The sequence below is a fragment of the Heptranchias perlo genome, chromosome 3 (assembly GCF_035084215.1).
Source record: "Heptranchias perlo isolate sHepPer1 chromosome 3, sHepPer1.hap1, whole genome shotgun sequence".
Classification (NCBI taxonomy): domain Eukaryota; kingdom Metazoa; phylum Chordata; class Chondrichthyes; order Hexanchiformes; family Hexanchidae; genus Heptranchias; species Heptranchias perlo.
Window position 1 is genome coordinate 3,415,506 of NC_090327.1, and position 23,896 is coordinate 3,439,401.

The 23,896-nt window shown below is 45.5% G+C and overlaps 2 protein-coding genes across 6 annotated transcripts in view; both read left to right on the forward strand.

Moving 5' to 3' along the window:
- The window catches only part of ttc39c (tetratricopeptide repeat domain 39C), a 96,774-nt gene extending 94,538 nt beyond the window's left edge, over positions 1 to 2,236 (forward strand). Inside the window, exon 14 of the mRNA XM_067977707.1 lies at positions 3 to 2,236. Within this exon, the coding sequence (XP_067833808.1) occupies positions 3 to 92 (90 nt within the window). The 3' untranslated portion in view covers positions 93 to 2,236. The remainder of the gene's footprint in view (positions 1 to 2) is intronic.
- Positions 2,237 to 4,569: 2,333 nt separating this feature from the next.
- Positions 4,570 to 23,896, forward strand: part of LOC137309603 (neurofilament medium polypeptide-like) — a 78,703-nt gene continuing 59,376 nt past the window's right edge. For 2 of the 5 annotated variants that reach the window (XM_067977721.1, XM_067977716.1), the window contains exon 1: positions 4,578 to 4,824. Coding sequence is in view for 3 of the 5 variants with exons in the window: in XM_067977716.1 (XP_067833817.1) it covers positions 4,822 to 4,824 (3 nt within the window). In the remaining 2 variants the exon portion in view is untranslated. Of the gene's footprint in view, positions 4,825 to 23,896 lie in introns of all 5 variants that reach the window. The other 3 variants (XM_067977712.1, XM_067977738.1, XM_067977730.1) reach the window with 3 other exon arrangements.

Here is a 23,896-nt window from a genome sequence, read left to right on the forward strand (position 1 = left end):
AGGAGGAGTTTGCTGGATATGATTTTGAAAACCGGCTTCATGTGCGTATTCATACCGCTTTAGCATCATTGAAAGAAGTCGTTCCACAGTAATTTTTGCCAAACGGGAATCCTTTTCAGTGCACATACGATTGAACTTAATCAGGTTCTGCACTTTATGCTGTAAATACACAGCAAAGAAAGTAGAATGGTCAACCTGAACTCATGAAGGCTGCATTAATCCTAAGCATGTAGAATATGTCTTCGGATGTGTAAGGGCAGTTTCACTGGTAAATGTGAGATGCAATGGAGCTGTTGCTTCTTTATAATATAGTTAAAACAGGAGGAGGCTTAGGGGTCCCAAGGATTGTCAAGTGGCCTTGCTTGTTTTTTTTCCCACTTTGATGACTATGTAGTCCAATTTAGACTAACTCTAGTATCAGTGCAGTTTAACAAAGCACAGAGCCCTTTCACATCATTGGTGCAGATTCTAATAATGTGCTTTGGTTGAGGGGGCAGAAGGTCAGGAAGGAAGTGTTCATGGCTTTTGCCTATTAATAGCCATATTTTTGTTGCACTAATTTTATTTATAATTTGCCTAGATTTAATGCCATCATTATTTTAAAATGTGTAAAATATTATTAGCACTTTTTAATCCCTTTTGTATTAGAACCCCACAGAACACCAGCAGCAAAGGACTAGAGTTCATTTCTGCTCAGGGTCGTTTGTTAATTGAGTGAGAGATGCAGTATCTACAAGGCCTTTTTGAAATGCCTCTTTGATCCTGTTCTGCCACTACACTAAGATGTTATTTGCGATCTTCTGTGTTAGCATACTTTTAAAAGTATCCAAATACCTCAGTTGTAGATCACATGTACAAGAAACAAAAGGGTGTGAAATTCAGACATTTTAAAAGAATATCTTGGAAAACAGGGTAATAGACAAATGGAACTGCTTTGTAGCATCTCAGTGTCTAATTATCTGCTTTTGTCATTCGTTTTGTCAAATGGTGCTGGGTTTGTATCTACTGTTACTAGCATCTTACAGGGAAAACAAGATTTTATTCTGTATTAGATTATGCCATTGCCAAGTTATTTATGCTCCATTATCTGAGAGGTTTGAACCAATGAACAAGAACATATCACTTGGATGCAGATGTCACTTGGAAACACCACGTGATTGGTTTTTAAAAAATGTATTTTTTATAAATCTGTATTGAAATCTGAGGCATGATCTAATGGCAATAAAATCAAAGTGTACATGGTTCCTGAATAGTACACATTTGGTTTGTATACATCGCGACACCTTGTGTGGGATTGTCCGGCAACCATAAATGTTTATGCGCCAATTGTCTCCCTTTTTCCTGAAGTTGTTGACTGCTTGCTGCGGTATGATTCTACAGGCGCTGGTTGCCCCTCTGGTACCTTGCCCAAGTGGCTAGTTGTACCACCTATACTGCCACCTTGGCTGAGGTCAGCTAACTTGGCACAGACCTTGCAGCCTTTCTGTAAGACTAAGCAACTCCTTTGGGAGAAACTCACTTGAACCGTTGCTGATTACGTTGTTTTTTTTTTCTTTCTGAATTTTCAGGTTGTTCCTCAGCAAAGTGTTTTATTTAGAATTTGGAATCTGTAATACTGTATTTCCAAACTGATGATCCCTAGAATTTCAGTCCCCTTATTTTACACTATGTTGTATAATTCTATATTGTGGCTATTTTTGTTTTATTTTAGAGTAGAATGAAATAACTGAGGTTTTGCCATCTGGTAATGTGGGTAAAGTGATGTAACGTGAATGTTTCCAATTTGCTTACACTGGAGAATGTTATCAACATTTTTGCTGTAGTACACATATTGATCAGCGGAAGGGAAATACAAATAAATTCAAAAATGTTAATGAACTGAATCTTGGAAATTACCCAAGAATTAATGTCTCCCAGGTTGTGGTAACTGTATTGTATAAACAGAGGAAGAATTTGTTCACCTTGCATCGACAAACAACTTAGTTACAGAAGGAACCAGCACTTACAAATGTTCTTATCAGGCTCATAAAACTATAGTATTGTAACTTTTTCTGCCTGCCCATCACACTAAGGTACTGTGATGCTATTTGAGACTGGAGGTTGAGAACTGGGTCTGTTCATTGTGTACATGAGTGGAAATGTTGATTAACTCTATGGTGATGAGAACTGTCACTGTATTTTTGACTGTATGTAGACTGCTATTACTCTGCTGTATTAAAAAAGACATACGTCCAGATATGTTGTGGTTAATATCTACTAACTGAAATATAAATAGTCATCACATTGTAGTTAGTTTGAAAACAATTTCAAAATATTTGACCAGAACTTTATTGGGGGGGGGGGGGGGGGGGTGGAAAAATTAGTATATAAAACTAAGCATTGTGCTATTATAACTTCAATATAACCTCATAAACATATAGCCTCAAATGTGCTATTGGGTAAGATTCTATATTATATGTGTAAATAGGTGTGCGCACACAAAAATGTAGACCACACTCAGTATTATCTGATTTTCAGCTTCAACACATGATATCCAAAATGTTAATGTTATTTTTTCAAACTTAAGCTACTATACAACTCAAGTCCATTTTACAAAATTTGTTCTTGGAATGTGGGTGACGCTGGAAAGGTTGTATTTATTGCCCTTAGTGGCCAAGAGAAGATGGTGGTGGGTCATCTTCTTGAATTGTTGTAATTGTGGTCCCACAATGGTGTTGAGTACGGAATTCCAGGCTATTGATCCAATGACAATGAAGAAGCAGTGGTATATGTCCAAGTCCAAGAATGGTGTGAGACGAGGAGGGGAAATGGCAGGGAGTGATGCTCCAACGATGTTGCTCTTCTTGTCCTCCTTGGTGTTAGAGGTTGCTGGGCTGGGAGGTACTGTTAAAGTAAACTCGGTGAGATGCTGCAGTGCATCCTGTAAGTAGTACATACTGAAGCCACACTGTGGCACATCTACCATACGACCCAAGTTCACCTATCATACGGCCCAACTAGGATAGCTTTACATAAACTCAAGGTGAGGGCGTATGGAAGAACTGAAGTTTAACCTTATTGCTTTATAGTTGTGTGAAGCGGATGGTGAAACTGGATTATGGTATTAAAGACTTAAATATGCTAATGATCCAGCAGAACAGGCTTAGTTGAGTATGTTGGAGGTGGTAATTTGACTCTCTTGCTGGTCCTGCCAAGGGAGGGGATGTCGAGAATGTGGAATACCTAAAAAGATGATAGGATAGAGATAGATCAGAGGTTCTGTCTGATTGAGAAGGTTAGCAGTTTGAAAAATAACAGCACTTAAAAGTGAGACACAGGGGTGGGGTGGAGGAACCACAAAAACATGGCAATAATATGAGATGACAAGAAAGAACTCCAATTTCTATAGCTCCTTTCACGACTTCAGGACATCCCAAAGTGCTTTACAGCCAATTAAGTACTTTTTGAAGTGTAGTCACTGTTGTAATGTAGGAAACACGGCAGCCAATTTGCGCACAGGAAGATCCTGCAAACAATGAGATAATGACACGATAATCTGTTCTCAGGTGTTGTTTGAGGAATAAATATTGGCCAGGACACCCAGGTCAACTCTTAGAAATAGCAGCCATGAGATCTTCTACCTGAGAGGGCAGACAGGGCCTCTGTTTAACGACACATCCAAAAGATGGTGCCTCCGACAGTGCAGCACTGGAGTGTCGGCCTAGATTTTTGTGCTCAAGTCCCTGGAATGGGAAGTACTGAGTGGGGAAAGTGAACAAAATGAAACAGGTAAACTGCAGAGTAGGATATGCAGCAGTAACAGAACTGGTAAAACGAATGAGTTGATGCTAAGTATATGTTCATGACTAATCCCTTCAGTGTTTACTTGCATGTGATTGGAACCAGTGAAGAACCAGGCTAGAAGATAATATGTGGAAGGGATTGTGTGAGTCCGAAAGCAGTGATTTCACTCTTGCCAAACGTGAGAGGGTTAGTGTGGATACAAATAGAACCGATGAGCCAGTTGGAAAAGGTAAACCTCACCTGTATGATTACCCATTGGAAGCATGATAGAATTGTCAAAAGAGCACCTTGGGTTGGGATTGGAGGTGTTGGGGGGGAGGGTTGGGTGAGATTTGAGAGGTCATACGTATGTGGAATTATGGATAAAATATCCTCCATCGTTTTGCTTTTGCGAAATACTGTAGATGCTGGAAATCCCAAATAAAAACAGAAAATGCTGGAAAAACTCAGCAGCATCTGTGGAGAGAGAAACGCAACTCAATCCACAGATTATGAGAGTGTGCAGCATTTTCTGTTTTTTGAGTAGTTAATTGTTGAGTGGCCAGAGGGCACTTAAACAACTTCTCTTCAAGTGCATATGTTGGATTCCCAGACTGAGTCCGTGCAATTATCTCTCCATTCCGCTCACTGAATCCGCCTTTTATTGTGAATGAGCTCTCCTGAGCACGTGCTCTCCAGGAGCGTGGCGGGAAACTTCCATTCACAAGCTCACCACCGCCAGGCAGGGGCGGGGTTTAATTTTGATTGGCGGGGACACGTGTCTGCTGAGCTAACGATGACGTGAACAATACGCTTGTGTTTTTGAAAGGGCCACGCGCAGCTCATGGCCGTTTCATTTCAAAACGCGTTGAGCGTCCGCGAGAGGAAAAAGCGACGGAAAGCCGGCCGGTCCTGGTAAGGTTGCATTCAAGTGCGGGTAGAGTAGATCAGCCAAATAAAGCGAGAAGAGAAGATAAAGGATCATTTTGGGGCGGATTGGAATTGTCCACTCCCCCAAACGAACCACACATCACCCATCCAAGGTGTTTGCTGCCCTAAATGGTGAGTGGGCTTGGGAGGAAGCATCTCAGACTGGGGTTTGGGTGTCTGTATGCAGTGAGCTGGGCTATGGGTGTCTATATGCGGTGAGCTGGGGTATGGGTGTCTATATGCGGTGAGCTGGGGTATGGGTGTCTATATGCAGTGAGCTGGGGTATGGGTGTCTATATGCGGTGAGCTGGGGTATGGGTGTCTATATTCGGTGAGATGGAGTATGGGTGTCTATATTCAGTGAGCTGGGATATGGGTGTCTATATTCGGTGAGCTGGGGTATGGGTGTCTATATTCAGTGAGCTGGGGTATGGGTGTCTATATTCAGTGAGCTGGGGTATGGGTGTCTATATTCGGTGAGATGGAGTATGGGTGTCTATATTCGGTGAGCTGGGGTATGGGTGTCTATATGCGGTGAGCTGGGGTATGGGTGTCTATATGCGGTGAGCTGGGGTATGGGTGTCTATATGCGGTGAGCTGGGGTATGGGTGTCTATATGCGGTGAGCTGGGGTATGGGTGTCTATATGCGGTGAGCTGGGGTATGGGTGTCTATATGCGGTGAGCTGGGGTATGGGTGTCTATATGCGGTGAGCTGGGATATGGGTGTCTATATGCGGTGAGCTGGGCTATGGGTGTCTATATGCGGTGAGCTGGGCTATGGGTGTCTATATGCGGTGAGCTGGGCTATGGGTGTCTATATGCGGTGAGCTGGGCTATGGGTGTCTATATGCGGTGAGCTGGGCTATGGGTGTCTATATGCGGTGAGCTGGGGTATGGGTGTCTATATGCAGTGAGCTGGGGTATGGGTGTCTATATGCGGTGAGCTGGGGTATGGGTGTCTATATGCGGTGAGCTGGGGTATGGGTGTCTATATGCGGTGAGCTGGGGTATGGGTGTCTATATTCAGTGAGCTGGGATATGGGTGATCTGCATTCAGTGAGCTGGGGTATGGGTGTCTATATTCAGTGAGCTGGGGTATGGGTGTCTATATGCAGTGAGCTGGGGTATGGGTGTCTATATGCAGTGAGCTGGGATATGGGTGTCTATATGCAGTGAGCTGGGGTATGGGTGATCTGCAGTGAGCTGGGATATGGGTGTCTATATTCAGTGAGCTGGGGTATGGGTGTCTCTATTCAGTGAGCTGGGGTATGGGTGTCTCTATTCAGTGAGCTGGGGTATGGGTGTCTCTATTCAGTGAGCTGGGGTATGGGTGTCTCTATTCAGTGAGCTGGGGTATGGGTGTCTCTATTCAGTGAGCTGGGTATGGGTGTCTATATTCAGTGAGCTGGGATACGACTCTATATTCAGTGAGCTGGAGTATGGGTGTCTATATTCAGTGAGCTGGGATATGGGTGTCTATATTCAGTGAGCTGGGGTATGGGTGTCTATATTCAGTGAGCTGGGGTATGGGTGTCTATATTCAGTGAGCTGGGATATGGGTGTCTATATTCAGTGAGCTGGGATATGGGTGTCTATATTCAGTGAGCTGGGGTATGGTTGTCTATATCCAGTGAGCTGGGATATGGGTGTCTATATCCAGTGAGCTGGGATATGGGTGTCTATATCCAGTGAGCTGGGATATGGGTGTCTATATCCAGTGAGCTGGGGTATGGGTGTCTATATTCAGTGAGCTGGGATATGGGTGAGCTGGGGTATGGGTGTCTATATTCAGTGAGCTGGGATATGGGTATCTGCAGTGAGCTGGGATATGGGTGTCTATATGCAGTAGGCTGGGATATGGGTGTCTATATGCAGTGAGCTAGGATATGGGTGTCGATATTCAGTGAGCTGGGGTATGGGTGTCTATATTCAGTGAGCTGGGATATGGGTGTCTATTGGCAGTGAGCTGGGATATGGGTGTCTATATGCAGTGAGCTGGGATATGGGTGTCTATATCCAGTGAGCTGGGATATGGGTGTCTATATCCAGTGAGCTGGGATATGGGTGTCTATATGCAGTGAGCTAGGATATGGGTGTCGATATTCAGTGAGCTGGGGTATGGGTGTCTATATTCAGTGAGCTGGGATATGGGTGTCTATTGGCAGTGAGCTGGGGTATGGTTGTCTATATCCAGTGAGCTGGGATATGGGTGTCTATATCCAGTGAGCTGGGATATGGGTGTCTATATCCAGTGAGCTGGGATATGGGTGTCTATATCCAGTGAGCTGGGGTATGGGTGTCTATATTCAGTGAGCTGGGATATGGGTGAGCTGGGGTATGGGTGTCTATATTCAGTGAGCTGGGATATGGGTGTCTATATTCAGTGAGCTGGGATATGGGTATCTGCAGTGAGCTGGGATATGGGTGTCTATATGCAGTCGGCTGGGATATGGGTGTCTATATGCAGTGAGCTAGGATATGGGTGTCGATATTCAGTGAGCTGGGGTATGGGTGTCTATATTCAGTGAGCTGGGATATGGGTGTCTATTGGCAGTGAGCTGGGATATGGGTGTCTATATGCAGTGAGCTGGAATATGGGTGATCTGCAGTGAGCTGGGATATGGGTGTCTATATGCAGTGAGCTAGGATATGGGTGTCTCTATTCAGTGAGCTGGGGTATGGGTGTCTCTATTCAGTGAGCTGGGGTATGGGTGTCTCTATTCAGTGAGCTGGGGTATGGGTGTCTCTATTCAGTGAGCTGGGGTATGGGTGTCTCTATTCAGTGAGCTGGGTATGGGTGTCTATATTCAGTGAGCTGGGATACGACTCTATATTCAGTGAGCTGGAGTATGGGTGTCTATATTCAGTGAGCTGGAGTATGGGTGTCTATATTCAGTGAGCTGGGATATGGGTGTCTATATTCAGTGAGCTGGGGTATGGGTGTCTATATTCAGTGAGCTGGGGTATGGGTGTCTATATTCAGTGAGCTGGGATATGGGTGTCTATATCCAGTGAGCTGGGATATGGGTGTCTATATTCAGTGAGCTGGGGTATGGGTGTCTATATCCAGTGAGCTGGGATATGGGTGTCCATATCCAGTGAGCTGGGATATGGGTGTCGATATCCAGTGAGCTGGGGTATGGGTGTCTATATCCAGTGAGCTGGGGTATGGGTGTCTATATTCAGTGAGCTGGGATATGGGTGAGCTGGGGTATGGGTGTCTATATTCAGTGAGCTGGGGTATGGGTGTCTATATTCAGTGAGCTGGGATATGGGTGTCTATATTCAGTGAGCTAGGATATGGGTGTCGATATTCAGTGAGCTGGGGTATGGGTGTCTATATTCAGTGAGCTGGGATATGGGTGTCGATATGCAGTGAGCTAGGATATGGGTGTTTATATGCAGTGAGCTGGGATATGGGTGTCTATAGGCAGTGAGCTGGGATATGGGTGTCTATAGGCAGTGAGCTGGGATATGGGTGTCTATATGCAGTGAGCTGGAATATGGGTGATCTGCAGTGAGCTGGGATATGGGTGTCTATATGCAGTGAGCTGGGATATGGGTGTCTATATGCAGTGAGCTAGGATATGGGTGTCGATATTCAGTGAGCTGGGGTATGGGTGTCTATATTCAGTGAGCTGGGATATGGGTGTCGATATGCAGTGAGCTAGGATATGGGTGTTTATATGCAGTGAGCTGGGATATGGGTGTCTATAGGCAGTGAGCTGGGATATGGGTGTCTATATGCAGTGAGCTGGAATATAGGTGTTTATATGCAGTGAGCTGGGGTATGGGTGTTTATATGCAGTGAGCTGGGGTATGGGTGTTTATATGCAGTGAGCTGGGATATGGGTGTCTATAGGCAGTGAGCTGGGATATGGGTGTCTTTATGCAGTGAGCTAGGATATGGGTGTCTATATGCAGTGAGCTGGGATATGGGTGTCTATATGCAGTGAGCTGGGATATGGGTGATCTGCAGTGAGCTGGGGTATGGGTGTCTATATTCAGTGAGCTGGGGTATGGGTGTCTATATGCAGTGAGCTGGGGTATGGGTGTCTTTATGCAGTGAGCTGGGGTATGGGTGTCTATATGCAGTGAGCTGGGATATGGGTGTCTTTATGCAGTGAGCTGGGATATGGGTGTCTATAGGCAGTGAGCTGGGATATGGGTGTCTATAGGCAGTGAGCTGGGATATGGGTGTCTGTATGCAGTGAGCTGGAATATGGGTGATCTGCAGTGAGCTGGGGTATGGGTGTCTATATGCAGTGAGCTGGGGTATGGGTGTCTATATGCAGTGAGCTGGGGTATGGGTGTCTATATGCAGTGAGCTGGGGTATGGGTGTCGATATGCAGTGAGCTGGGATATGGGTGTTTATATGCAGTGAGCTGGGATATGGGTGTCTATAGCCAGTGAGCTGGGATATGGGTGTCTTTATGCAGTGAGCTAGGATTTGGGTGTTTATATGCAGTGAGCTGGGATATGGGTGTCTATAGGCAGTGAGCTGGGATATGGGTGTCTATTTGCAGTGAGCTGGAATATGTGTGATCTGCAGTGAGCTTGGGGTATGGGTGTCTATAGGCAGTGAGCTGGGATATGGGTGTCTATATGCAGTGAGCTGGGGTATGGGTGTCTGTATGCAGTGAGCTGGGATATGGGTGTCTATATTCAGTGAGCTGGGGTATGGGTGTCTATATGCAGTGAGCTGGGATATGGGTGTCTATATGCAGTGAGCTGGGATATGGGTGATCTGCAGTGAGCTGGGATATGGGTGTCTATATGCAGTGAGCTGGGGTATGGGAGTCTATATGCAGTGAGGTGAGCTGTGGTATGGGTGTCTCTGTGCAGTAAGCTGGGATATGGGTGTCTATCAGCATTGAGTTGGGATATGGGTTTCTTTGTGCAGTGAGTTGGGATATGGGTGATCTGCAGTGAGTTGGGATATGGGTGTCTATATGAGCACAGGTTGGTAACGGCAGAGAGTGTACCTTTAACAGAGTGAATTGCTAACAGTGTGCGGACTTTCAACCAGGAATTTGGTGCAGAGGGGGAAGGAGATGCTGAGCGATTTAAACCAAGGGACTATAAACTAATCTATCAACTTTTAAATCTTAAATAAAAAATACAAGAAATAAAAAAAAGTCTAAGTAGTTACTAATTGTTTTGAAATCAAGCCTAATCCATTTACTAAATATAATTTAGATCTCAAGTGATTCTATTAGTCCTAGAAATAAACTACTGATTAAATAAATAAAAACTAGAGATGGCAGGACAGGCCGTGTATCAGGACTGTAATATGTGGCAGTTTGTGGATAGCGAGACAATCCCGGATTGCCACATCTGCAGTAAATGTCTCTGGCTTGAAACACTCCAGCACAGAGTCTTTGAGCTGGAGTGCGAGTTAGAGACTCTGACACATAAGGGAGGGGGAGGTAGAGAAGGAGGGCCCGCAGTCACTGGTCCTATCCAACAGGCACAAGGTCGAATCATAGAATGGTTACAGCACAGAAAGAGGCCATTCGGCCTATTTAGCCCATGCCGGCTCTTTGTAAGAGCAGTTCTGTTAGTCCCATTTCCCTGCTTTTTCCCTGTAGACCTGCCAATTTTTTCCCTTCAAGTATTTATCTAATTCCTTTTTGAAAGCCACGATTGAATCTGCTTCCACCACCCTTTCAGGCAGCGCATTCCAGCTCATAACTAATTGCTGCGTAAAAAAGTTTTTCCTCATGTTGCCTTTGGTTCTTTTGCCAATCACCTTAAATCAGTGTCCTCTGGTTCTCGACCCTTCCGCCAATGGGAACGGTTTCTCTTTTTTTTTAATCTAAACCCTTTGTGGTTTTGAACACTTCTATCAAATCTCCTTTTAACCCTCTGCTGTAAGATGAAATTACTTGATACCTTTGAGGATAAGGATGAAGGCTCCAGGGAGGATGCTCAGAATGCTAGCCGTGGCACCGTGGACCATAAGCAGTCCAAGAGGGTGGAGGGTCAGAATAGAAAGGTTGTAGTCGTAGGGGATTCGATAATTGGGGATGGATAGTGTCCTCTGCAGCCATTCAGGAGGGCGTGTTGCCCACCTGGTGCAAGAATAAAGGACATCTCAGAACAACTGGAGAGGAACTTGGAAAGGGAGGAGTATTCAGTTTTGATGGTCCATATCGGCACCAATGACCAGGAAGAACAAGGAGGAGGCCCTACTAAGGAAATATCAGAAGCTAGGAACTAAATTAAAAAGTAAGACCTCACGGGTGTTAATCCCAGGTTTACTACCCGAACCACGTGCTAATTGGCATAGGATATGTAGATCAGAATGGTGAATGCGTGGCTGAAAGACTGGTGTGGTAAGGTGACGTTCCATTTCATGGGACACTGGCACCAGTACTGGGATAGGAAGGAACTGTACTGATGGGATGGGCTCCACCTGAACTGGAATGGGGCCAGAGTCCTAACGGAAAGGATAAATAGGGCGGTGGTTAAGGCTTTAAACGAGCAAGAAGGGAGGAGGAACTAGTAGCAATAACAAAAGCTTCAAGATAAAAGAAACAGGAGATGAGTGTAAAGGTCAGACCAGAGTAAGGAATAAAGATAACATAAATGGTCAAGGACCAAATACAGTTATAAAACAGAAGTTTAAAAGGACTGTTAAATATAAAGTTAAAAGAACAACCAAAGATGAATTAAACTGCCTGTACAGTAATGTACACAGCATTCAAAATAAAGCGGGGGAACTGGAGGCAATAATCCGTAGTGAGGAACCAGATATAGTAGGAGTAACTGAAACATGGCTACATAAAGAACAGGATTGGCAACTAAATATTGCAGGCTACAACATAATCAGAAAGGATAAGGGAGGGTGGAGTAGCTGTACTAATTAGAGATAACAATGGCAGTTGTAAAAAAGGACATAACTAACAAAAGGGTAGAACAGAATCCATATGGATTGAAATTAAAGACAAGAAGGGATCGATCACTCTAATAGGGATTTACTACAGACCATCTAATTGTGGAAAGGAGCTGGAAGAAGAAATATATAAGCAAATATGTGAAATGAGTAAAAGACATAGTTAAAATCTCCCATGATTAATCTATCTCCAAATATACTGAAAGAGACAGGTAAAGGAGCACAGGGAATGGAGTTTTAACAATGCGTGCAGGATTCCTTTCTTACCCAGTATATAAAAAGCTCAACAAGAGTGGAAGCAGTGCTAAATTAAGGAATGGGAAATGAACCAGAACAGTTAAGAGAAGTAAGCATAGGGGAACATCTAGGCAATAGTGATCACAACATAGTACGGTTTAAGATAAAGATTGAGAAGGACATAAGTAAGACGAAGACCAAAGTAATAAATTGGAAAAAAGCTGATTTTCAGGGGATGAGAATGGAACGATAAAAATTTACTGATAAACAAAAAAATAGAACAGCAGTGGGAAACATTTAAAATGGTGTTCAATAGAGTACAGGAGAAATATAATCCCACTAAAAAGCAAGAACAAACTAGCCAGTAATGATAAAATATGGATGAATAAAGAAATAGGGGAAAATTGAAACCAAAGAAAAAGGCATACACTAAGTACATAAACAACAAAGGAGAGGATGACAAAAGGGAATACGAAAAGGTTAGGAAAGAAGTTTAAAAAGAACAATTACTTTGCCTCAATATTTATCAGGGAAACTAATATGGTGGGCGTGACATTAGAAGAAGAGATCAAAAAAGATAAAAACATTTAAAATAGAAAAGGGGAAGATAATTGATAAACTAATCAAACTTAGAAAGTATAAAACCCCTGGTCCGGATGGATTGCATCCGTGCATATTAAAAGAAGTTAGGGAAGAGATAGGAAAAGAAATAAGAGCAGGAATAGGCCGTAAGGCCCCTTGAGCCTGCTCCGCCATTCAATAAAATCATGGCTGATCTTCTACCTCAACTCCACTTCTCACCCTATCTTCATATCCCTTGATTCTCTTAGTGTCCAGAATATACTTAACGACTGAGCATCCACAGCCCTCTGGGGGAGAGAATTCCAAAGATTCACAACCCTCTGAGTGAAGAAATTTTTCTTCATCTTGGTCCTAAATGGCCACCCCCTTAGCTTGAGCCTATGGACCCCTATTTCTAGACCCTCCAGCCATGGGAAGCAGCCTCTCAACATCTACCTTATCAAGCCCTCTAAGAATTTTATACACATCAGTGAGATCACCTCTCATTCTTCTAAACTCCAGAGAATATAGGCCCATTCTACTCAAATCTCTCCTCATAGGTCAACCCTCTCTTCCCAGGAATCAATCTAGTGAATCTTTGTTGCGGCCCCTCTAAGGCAAGTATATCCTTAGGTAAGGAGAACAAAACTGTACACAGTACTCCAGGAGCAAAATACTGCGGATGCTGGAAATCTGAAATAAAAACACGAAATGCTGGAAATACTCAGCAAGTCTGGCAGCATTTGTGGGGAAAGAAACAGATAAGATTTCAGGTCGATGACCTTTAGTCAGAACCAGCTCCAACCCCCTTGCAATAAAGGTTAACATTCTATTTGCCTTCCTAATTACTTGCTGTACCTGCATGTTAACTTTCTGTGATTCGTGTACAAGGACATCCAAATCCCTCTGACTACCAATATTTCTTAATCTCTCACCTTTTAAAATATATTCTGCTTTTCTATTCTTCCTACCAAAGTGGATAATTTCATATTTCCCCACATTATTTCAGTAAGGCATTTCACAAAAGTCCCACATGGCAGACTGGTCAGAAAGGTAAAAGCCCATGGGATACAGGGAAATGTGGCGAATTGGATCCAAAATTGGATTAATGATTTGGACTTGAATGTAGGAGGCATGATTGGCAAATTTGCAGACAACACAAAAATTGGCCATGTAGTTGATAGTGAAGAGGATAGCTGTAGACTCCAAGAAGATATGCCAATGTCCCAGACTCTTCCATCACCATCCCTGGGTACGTCCTGTCCCACCGGCAGGACAGACCGACCAGAGGTGGCGGGACAGTGATATACAGTCAGGAGGGAGTTGCCCTGGAAGTCCTCAACATTGACTCCGGACCCCATGAAATCTCATGGCATCAAGTCAAACATGGGCAAGGAAATCTCCTGCTGATTACCACCGACTGCTCTCCCTCAGCTGATGAATCAGTCCTCCTCCATGTTGAACACCACTTGGAGGAAGCACTGAGGGTAGCAAGGGCACAGAATGTACTCTGGGTGGGGGACTTCAATGTCCATCACCAAGAGTGGCTCGGTAGCACCACCACTGACCGAGCTGGCCGAGTCCTGAAGGACATAGCTGCCAGACTGAGCCTGCGGCAGGTGGTGAGCGAACCAACACGAGGGAAAAACTTACTTGACCTCGTCCTCACCAATCTACCTGTCGCAGATGCATCTGTCAATGATGCCGGAGTCCAGCACGTGAGTGCAAAAGACAAGGCTGAAGCGTTTGCAACCATCTTCAGCCAGAAGTGCCGAGTGGATGATCATCTCGGCCTCCTCCCAATTACCCCACCATCACAGAAGCCAGTCTTCAGCCAATTCGATTCACTCCACGTGATATCAAGAAACGGCTGAGTGCACTGGATACAGCAAAGGCTATGGGCCCCGACAGCAACCCGGCTGTAGTGCTAAAGACTTGTGCTCCAGAACTAGTCGCGCCTCCAGCCAAACTGTTCCAGTACAGCTACAACACTGGCATCTACCTGACAATGTGGAAAATTGCCCAAGTATGTCCTGTCCACAAAAAGCAGGATCAATCCAATCCGGCCAATTACTGCCCCATCAGTCTACTCTCAATCATCAGCAAAGTGATGGAAGGTGTCGTCTACAGTGCGATCAAGCAGTACTTACTCACCAATAACCTGCTCACTGATACTCACCACTCGGCTCCAGACCTCATTACAGCCTTGGTCCAAGCTGAATTCCAGAGGTGAGGTGAGAGTGACTGCCCTTGACATCAAGGCAGCATTTGACCGAGTGTGGCACCAAGGAGCCCTAGTAAAATTGAAGTCAATGGGAATCGGGGAAAATTCTCCAGTGGCTGGAGTCATACCTAGCACAAAGGAAGATGGTAGTGGTTGTTGGAGACCAATCATCTCAGCCCCAGGACATTGCTGCAGGAATTCCTCAGGGCAGTGTCCTAGGCCCAACCGTCTTCAGCTGCTTCATCAATGACCTTCCCTGCATCATAAGGTCAGAAATGGGGATGTTCGCTAATGATTGCACAGTGTTCAGTTCCATTCGCATCCCCTCAGATAATGAAGCAGTCCGTGCCCTCATGCAACAAGCCCTGGACAACATCCAGGCTTGGACTGATAAGTGGCAAGTAACATTCGCCCCAGACAAGTGCCAGGCAATGACCATCTCCAACAAGAGAGAGTCTAACCACCTCCCCTTGACATTCAACGGCCTTACCATTGCCGAATCCCCCACAAACAACATCCTGGGGGTCACCATTGACCAGAAACTTAACTGGACCAGCCACATAAATACTGTGGCTACAAGAACAGGTCAAAAGCTGGGTATTCTGCGGCGAGTGACTCACCTCCTGACTCCCCAAAGCCTTTCCACCATCTACAAGGCACAAGTCAGGAGTGTGATGGAATACTGTCCACTTGCCTGGATGAGTGCAGCTCCAACAACACTCTAGAAGCTCGACACCAGGACAAATCAGCCCGCTTGATTGGCACCCCATCCACCACCGGAAACATTCACTCCCTTCACCACCGGCGCACAGTGGCTGCAGTGTGTACCATCCACAGGATGCACTGCAACAACTCGCCAAGGCTTCTTCGTTAGCACCTCCCAAACCCGCGATCTCCACCCCCCAGAAGGACAAGGGCAGCAGGCACATGGGAACAACACCACCTGCATGTTCCCCTCCAAGTCACACGCCATCCCGACTTGGAAATATATCACCGTTCCTTCATCGTCGCTGGGTCAAAATCCTGGAACTCCCGTCCTAACAGCACAGTGAGCGAACCTTCACCACACGGACTGCAGCGGTTCAAGAAGGCGGCTCACCACCACCTTCTCAAGGGCAATTTGGGATGGGCAATAAATGTTGGCCTCGCCTGCAATGCCCACATACCATGAACGAATAAAAAGAAATATATCAATGGGCTGGTGGAGTGGACGGAAATGTAGCAAATGGAGTTCAACCCAGAGAAGTGTGATGTAATGCACTTAGGGAGGGCAAACAGTAAAAGGGAATAAGCAGTAAACGGGAGTATATTGAGAGTGGTAGAGGAAGTGAGAGACCTTGGAGTGCATGTACACAGGTCCCTGAAGGTGGCAGTACAGGTAGATAAGGTGGTGAAGAAGACATATGGAACGCTGTCCGTTAATAGCCGAGGTATAGAATACAAAAGCAGGGATGTAATGATGGAACTGTATAAAATGCTGGTACGGCCACAGCTGGAGTATTGTGTGCAGTTCTGGTCACCACATTACAGGAAGGACATAATTGCTCTGGAGAGAGTGCAGAGAAGATTTACAAGAATGTTGCCAGGGCTTGAAAATTGCAGCTACGAGGAGAGATTGGATAGGCTGGGATTGTTTTCTTTGGAGCAGAGGAGACTGAGGGGAGACTTGATTGAGGTGTACAAAATTATGAGGGGCCCAGGTAGAGTAGACAGGAAGTACCTGTTTCCCCTAGCGGAGAATTCAAGAACTAGAGGACATAGATTTAAGCTGATTGGCGGAAGGATTAGAGGGGACATGAGGAAAAACTTCTTTACCCAGAGGGTGGTGGGTGTATGGAATTCGCTGCCCCGACTTGGTGGTAGAGGCATGGACTCTCAACTCTTTAAAAAAGTATCTGGACGTGCACCTAAAGTGCTGTAAGCTGCAGGGCTATGGACCGGTTGCTGGAAGGTGGAATTAGAATGGGCATCAGGTTGTTCTTCGAGCTTGCGCGGACACAATGGGCCGAATGGCCCCCTTCTGTGCTGTATCTTTTCTATGGTTCTATTATACTCCATCTGCCACCACCTTGCCCACTCACTTAACCTGTCTCCCTGTGCAGCCTCCTCACAGTTTATTTTCCCACCGAGCTTTAAATCGTCAGCAAACTTGGATTCACTACACTCGGACCCCTCATCGAAATCATTGATTTATATTGTGAACAGCTGAGGCCCAAGCACTGATCCTTGCAGCACCTCAGTGGTTTCAACCTGCTAACCTGAAAATTACCCGTTTATTCCGACTCTCTGTTTTCTGTCCGTTAATTGATCCTCAATCCATGCTGATATATTACTCCCAATCCAGGACGTTATGGGAGGTTAGGGAGGAAATTGCGGGTCCCCTAGCAGAGATATTTGAATCATCCACCGCTACAAGTGAGGTGCCTGAAGATTGGAGGGTAGCAAATGTTGTGCCTTTGTTTAAGAAGGGCGGCAGGGAAAAACCTGGGAACTACAGACCGGTGAGCCTGACATCTGTAGTGGGTAAGTTGTTAGAGGGTATTCTGAGGGACAGGATCTACAGGCATTTGGAGAGGCAGGGACTAATTAGGAACAGTCAGCATGGTTTTGTGAGAGGAAAATCATGTCTCACGAATTTGATTGAGTTTTTTGAAGGGGTAACCAAGAAGATAGATGAGGGCTGTGCAGTGGATGTGGTCTACATGGACTTCAGCAAAGCCTTTGACAAGGTACCGCATGGTAGGTTGTTGCATAAGGTTAAATCTCATGGGATCCAAGGTGAGGTAACCAATTGGATACAAAATTGGCTTGACGACAGAAGACAGAGGGTGGTTGTAGAGGGTTGTTTTTCAAACTGGATGCCTGTGTCCAGCAGTGTGCCTCAGGGATCGGTGCTGGGTCCGCTGTTATTTGTTATTTATATTAATGATTTGGATGAGAATTTAGGAGGCATGGTTAGTAAGTTTGCAGATGACACCAAGATTGGTGGCATTGTGGACAGTGAAGAAGGCTATCTAGGATTGCAACGGGATCTTGATAAATTGGGCCAGTGGGCCGATGAATGGCAGATGGAGTTTAATTTAGATAAATGTGAGGTGATGCATTTTGGTAGATCGAATCGGGCCAGGACCGACTCCGTTAATGGTAGGGCGTTGGGGAGAGTTATAGAACAAAGAGATCTAGGAGTACAGGTTCATAGCTCCTTGAAAGTGGAGTCACAGGTGGATAGGGTGGTGAAGAAGGCATTCAGCATGCTTGGTTTCATTGGTCAGAACATTGAATGCAGGAGTGGGGATGTCTTGTTGAAGTTGTACATGGCATTGGTGAGGCCACACTTGGAGTACTGTGTACAGTTCTGGTCACCCTATTATAGAAAGGATATTATTAAACTAGAAAGAGTGCAGAAAAGATTTACTAGGATGCTACCGGGACTTGATGGTTTGACTTTTCGGGAGAGGTTAGACAGACTGGGACTTTTTTCCCTGGAGAGTAGGAGGTTAAGGGGTGATCTTATAGAAGTCTATAAAATAATGAGGGGCATAGATAAGGTAGATAGTCAAAATCTTTTCCCAAAGGTAGGGGAGTCTATAACGAGGGGGCATAGATTTAAGGTGAGAGGGGAGAGATACAAAAGGGTCCAGAGGGGCAATTTTTTCACTCAAAGGGTGGTGAGTGTCTGGAACGAGCTGCCAGAGGCAGTAGTAGAGGCGGGTACAATTTTGTCTTTTAAAAAGCATTTGGACAGTTACATGGGTAAGATGGGTATCGAGGGATATGGGCCAAGTGCAGGAAATTGGGACTAGCTTCGTGGTATAAACTGGGCGACATGGACATGTTGGGCCGAAGGGCCTGTTTCCATGTTGTAACTTCTATGATTCTATGATTCAATCCCATGAGCCCTAATTTTGTGTAACAACCTCTTGTGTGGCACCTTATCAAATGCCTTTTGAAAATCCAAATATACTACATCCACTGGTTCCCCTTTTTTAAATTCGTTCATGGGATGTGGGCGTCGCTGGCGAGGCCGGCATTTATTGCCCATCCCTAATTGCGCTTGAGAAGGCGGTGGTGAGCCCATGTGGTGAAGGTTCTCCCACAGTGCTGTTAGGAAGGGAGTTCCAGGATTTTGACCCAGCGACGATGAAGGAACGGCGATATATCTATCCTGCTAGTTGCATCCTCAAAAAAACTCTCTAACAGATTTGTCAAACACAATTTCCCCTTCATAAAACTGTGTTGACTTTGCCTAATCAAATTATGATTTTCTAAATGCCCTGTTACTATGTCCTTAATAATAGAATCTAGCATTTTACCTACTACTGATGTCAGGCTAACTGGCCTATAGTTCCCTGTTTTCTCTCTTATTTCTTGAATAGCAGGATTACATTTGCTACTTTCCAATCCAGGGGGACCTTTCTAGCATCTGGGGAATTCTGGACGATCAAAACCAATACATCCAATATCTCTGCAGCCACCTGTTTTAAAGCCCTAGGATGTAGGCCATCAGGTCCAAGGGATTTGTCGACTTTTAGCCCCATTAATTTACATACTTGTAGAAGCTCTTAGAGTCATAGAGTTATACAGCACGGATAGAGGCCCTTCGGCCCATCGTGTCCGCGCCGGCCATCAGCCCTGTCTACTCTAATCCCATATTCCAGCATTTGGTCCGTAGCCTTGTATGCTATGGCATTTCAAGTGCTCATCCAAATGCTTCTTGAATGTTGTGAGGGTTCCTGCCTCCACAACCCTTTCAGATAGTGAGTTCCAGACTCCAACCACCCTCTGGGTGAAAAAGTTCTTTCTCAAATCCCCTCTAAACCTCCCGCCTTTTACCTTGAATCTATGTCCCCTTGTTATAGAATCCTCAATGAAGGGAAAAAGCTCCTTAGTATCCATCCTATCTGTGCCCCTCATAATTTTGTACACCTCAATCATGTCCCCCCTCAGCCTCCTCTGCTCCAAGGAAAACAAACCCAATCTTCCCAGTCTCTCTTCATAGCTGAAGCGCTCCAGCCCTGATAACATCCTGGTGAATCTCCTCTGCACCCTCTCCAAAGCGATCACATCCTTCCTGTAGTGTGGCGACCAGAACTGCACACAGTACTCCAGTTGTGGCCTAACCAGTGTTTTATACAGCTCCATCATAACCTCCTTGCTCTTATATTCTATGCCTCGGCTAATAAAGGCAAGTATCCCATATGCCTTCTTTACCACCTTATCTACCTGTTCCGCCGCCTTCAGGGATCTGTGAACTTGCACACCAAGATCCCTCTGACCCTCTGTCTTGCCTAGGGTCCTCCCATTCATTGTGTATTCCCTTGCCTTGTTAGTCCCTCCAAAGTGCATCACCTCGCACTTTTCCGGGTTAAATTCCATTTGCCACTGTTCCGTCCATCTGACCAACCCATCTATATCGTCCTGCAGACTGAGGCTATCCTCCTCGCTATTTACCACCCTACCAATTTTTGTATCATCAGCGAACTTACTGATCATACCTTTTACATTCATATCCAAGTCATTAATGTCGACCACAAACAGCAAGGGACCCAGCACCGATCCCTGAGGTACCCCACTGGCCACAGGCTTCCAGTCACAAAAACAACCTTCGACCATCACCCTCTGCCTTCTGCCACTAAGCCAGTTTTGTATCCAAAGTGCCAAGGCACCCTGGATTCCATGGGCTCGTACCTTCTTGACCAGTCTCCTGTGGGGGACTTTATCGAAGGCCTTACTGAAATCCATGTATACCACATCCACTGCGTTACCCTCATCCACACGCCTAGTCACCCCCTCAAAAAATTCAATCAAATTAGTCAGACATGATCTTCCCTTGACAAAGCCATGTTGACTATCCCTGATTAATCCTTGCTTCTCCAAGTGGAGACTAATTTTGTCCTTCAGAATTTTTTCCAATAATTTTCCTACCACTGATGTTAGGCTCACTGGCCTGTAGTTCCCCGGTTTTTCCCTACTCCCCTTCTTGAATAATGGTATTACATTAGCGGTTCTCCAGTCCTCTGGCACATCCCCTGTGGCCAGAGAGGTTCTGAATATATGTGTCAGAGCCCCCGCAATCTCCTCCTTTGCCTCACACAGTAGCCTGGGATACATTTCGTCCGGGCCTGGGGATTTATCCATTTTTAGGCCTGCTAAAACCGCCAATACCTCCTCCCGCTCGATGTTAATATGTTCGAGTATATCACAGTCCCCCTGCCGTATTTCTATGTCTACATCGTCCTTCTCCATAGTGAAAACAGATGCAAAAAATTCATTTAGAACCCCTCCTACATCTGCCGGCTCCACACACAGATTGCCATTTTTGTCCCTAATGGGCCCTATTTTTTCCCTAGTCATCCTCTTACCCTTAATATACTTATAAAACATCTTAGGATTTTCCTTTATTTTGCTCGCCAGTGTTATTTCATGGCCCCTCCTTGATCTCCTAATTTCTTTTTTAAGTATCCCCCTGCACTTTTTGTACTCCTCTAGGGCTTCCTCCGTCTTTAGCCTTTTGTATCTGCCAAAAGCCCTCCTTTTTTTCCTAATCCATTCTCGTATATCCCCTGACATCCAAGGTTCCCTGGAGTTCTTGGAACCACCCTTGACCTTTACGGGAACATGTTGCCATTGTATGGTCTCAATCTCCCTTCTGAAAGACTCCCATTGCTCCGATGCGGATTTTCCTACAAGCAGCTGATCCCAGTCCATTTTGGCCAGATCCTGCCTTATCCTATTAAAATCGGCCTTCCCCCAATTTAGAACCTTTATTTCCGGCCCCTCCCTGAACTTTTCCATGACCACCTTAAATCTCACCGAATTATGGTCACTGTCACCAAAGTGCTCACCTACTAGCACTTCTTCCACTTGGCCGGCCACATTCCCTAGAATTAGGTCCAGTACCGCCCCCTCTCTTGTAGGACTTTCTACATGCTGGCTCAAAAAGCTCTCCTGGATGCACGTTAAGAATTTTGTACCCTCTAAGCCTTTTACACTCTGAGTATCCCAGTTAATATTGGGGAAGTTGAAATCCCCCACGATTATTACCCTATTATTTGCACAATTTTCTGAGATTTGCCTACATATCTGTTCCTCTATCTCCCCCTGACTGTTTGGGGGCCTATAGTACACTCCCATCAAAGTGCTTGCCCCCTTTTTGTTTTTAAGCTCCACCCATATGGCCTCATTAGAGGAACCTGCTAATATATCATCCCTCCTTATGGCAGTAATTGATTCTTTAATTAATATTGCGACCCCCCCTCCTCTTATACCTCCCCCTCTGTCTCGCCTGAAGATTCTGTACCCCGGTATATTGAGCTGCCAGTCTTGCCCCTCCCTCAACCATGTCTCTGTGACAGCAACAATATCATACTCCCATGTGTTTATCAACACCTTCAGTTCATCCACCTTATTCGCAAGACTCCTTGCATTAAAATAGATGCCATCCAGCCTTGCCCTCACATATTTGCCCTGTCTTCCAAGCTGACTTGTTTTTTTCTCTATATTTGGCTGCACATCACCCCCTATTGTAGCTCCACTCTGTATCCCATCCCCCTGCCAAGTTAGTTTAAACCCCCCCCAACAGTGCCAGCAAACCTCCCCGCAAGGATATTTGTCCCGCTCTGGTTCAGGTGCAACCCGTCCGACTTGTACAAGTCCCACCTTCCCCAGAAGCAGGCCCAGTGATCCAGGAAACTGAAACCCTCCCTCCTGCACCAACTCTTTAGCCACGCATTCATCTGTTCTATCCTCCTATTTCTATACTCACTAGCCCGTGGCACTGGGAGTAATCCAGAGATTACAACCTTTGAGGTCCTGCTCTTTAATCTGCTACCTAGCTCCCTAAATTCTTGATGCAGGACCTCATCTCCCTTCCTACCTATGTCGTTGGTCCCAATGTGGACCACGACCTCTGCCTGCTCACCCTCCCCCTTGAGAATGCCCTGTAGCCGCTCAGTGACATCCATGACCCTGGCACCAGGGAGGCAACAAACCATCCTGGAGTCACGTTTACGGCCACAGAAACGCCTGTCTGTTCCCCTACCACTATAGCTCTTCCACTCTTTTTCCTCCCAGCCTGTGCAGCAGAGCTACCCCTGGTGCCAGGAAGTTGGCTGCTGCTGCCTTCCCCTGATAAGTCATCCCCCTCAACAATATCCAAAGCGGTATATTTGTTTGAGAGGGGGATGGCCACAGGGGACCCCTGCACTGCCTGCCTGCTCTTCTTACTCTGCCTGGTGGTCACCCAATTACTTCCTGCCTGTACAACCTTTACCTGCGGTGTGACCATCTCACTAAACGTGCTATCCACGACGTTCTCAGCATCGCGAATGCTCCTTAATGAATCCATCCGCAGCTCCAGTGCCGCAATGCGGTTTGTCAGTAGCTGCAGCTGGATACATTTCCCGCACACATGGTCGTCAGGGACACCGGAAGGGTCCCTGATTTCCCACATAGAGCAGGAACAGCATAACACGGGGCTGGGCTGTCCTGACATGACTTACCCTTTAACTAATTAATTCAAATTAAATGAATCCCACCAATTTCACTTCAATTAAAAAGGTATACTCAAGGGCCCTTGCTGAACAACAGTCCCCCACTACACAACAGAGACCAGAGAATCCACAAACTCTAACCTTAGACAAATTCAGCAGGAAAATACTCACCAGCCAATCACTTACCTCTTCCTTGGTGACGTCCCACTTGGATTACTTTTTGCTTCTTATTTATCTTAGGTCCAGGAATTAAGTCCCTGTGATGTCGCACAGTAGTTGTCTCTTGGTGCAGGTCTGCTGCTGCTTTTATTCCACAATCTCAGTCTTCTCCTCTCAGGTCCACTACCGCTCTGCAGGAAAAGTTTGGAAAAGCAAGGCAAAGCAGCACCTCCTTCCCCCACTTCACCAAACTCCCACACTTACCGAACTCTCAGCACACTGTGTAATATCCGCACACTCTTACAATCTGTTTTTAGATTTCTTGCTAGCAGAGGCACTATTAAATATATATAAAAATTCATTAGAAAGGGGAATAGTGCCAGAGGACTGGTGGACAGCTAATGTGATTGCTGTATTTAAAAAGGGAGATGGAACTAGTCCAGGGAACTATAGACCATAAAAATATAGAAAATAAGAAATAGGGGCAGGACCAGGCCATTCGGCCCTTCGAGCCTGCTTCGCCATTCAATATGATCATGGCTGATCCTCTATCTCAATCCATATTCCTGCTCTCTCCCCATACCTCTTGATGCCTTTTGTGTCTAGAAATCTATCTACTTCTTAAATATAT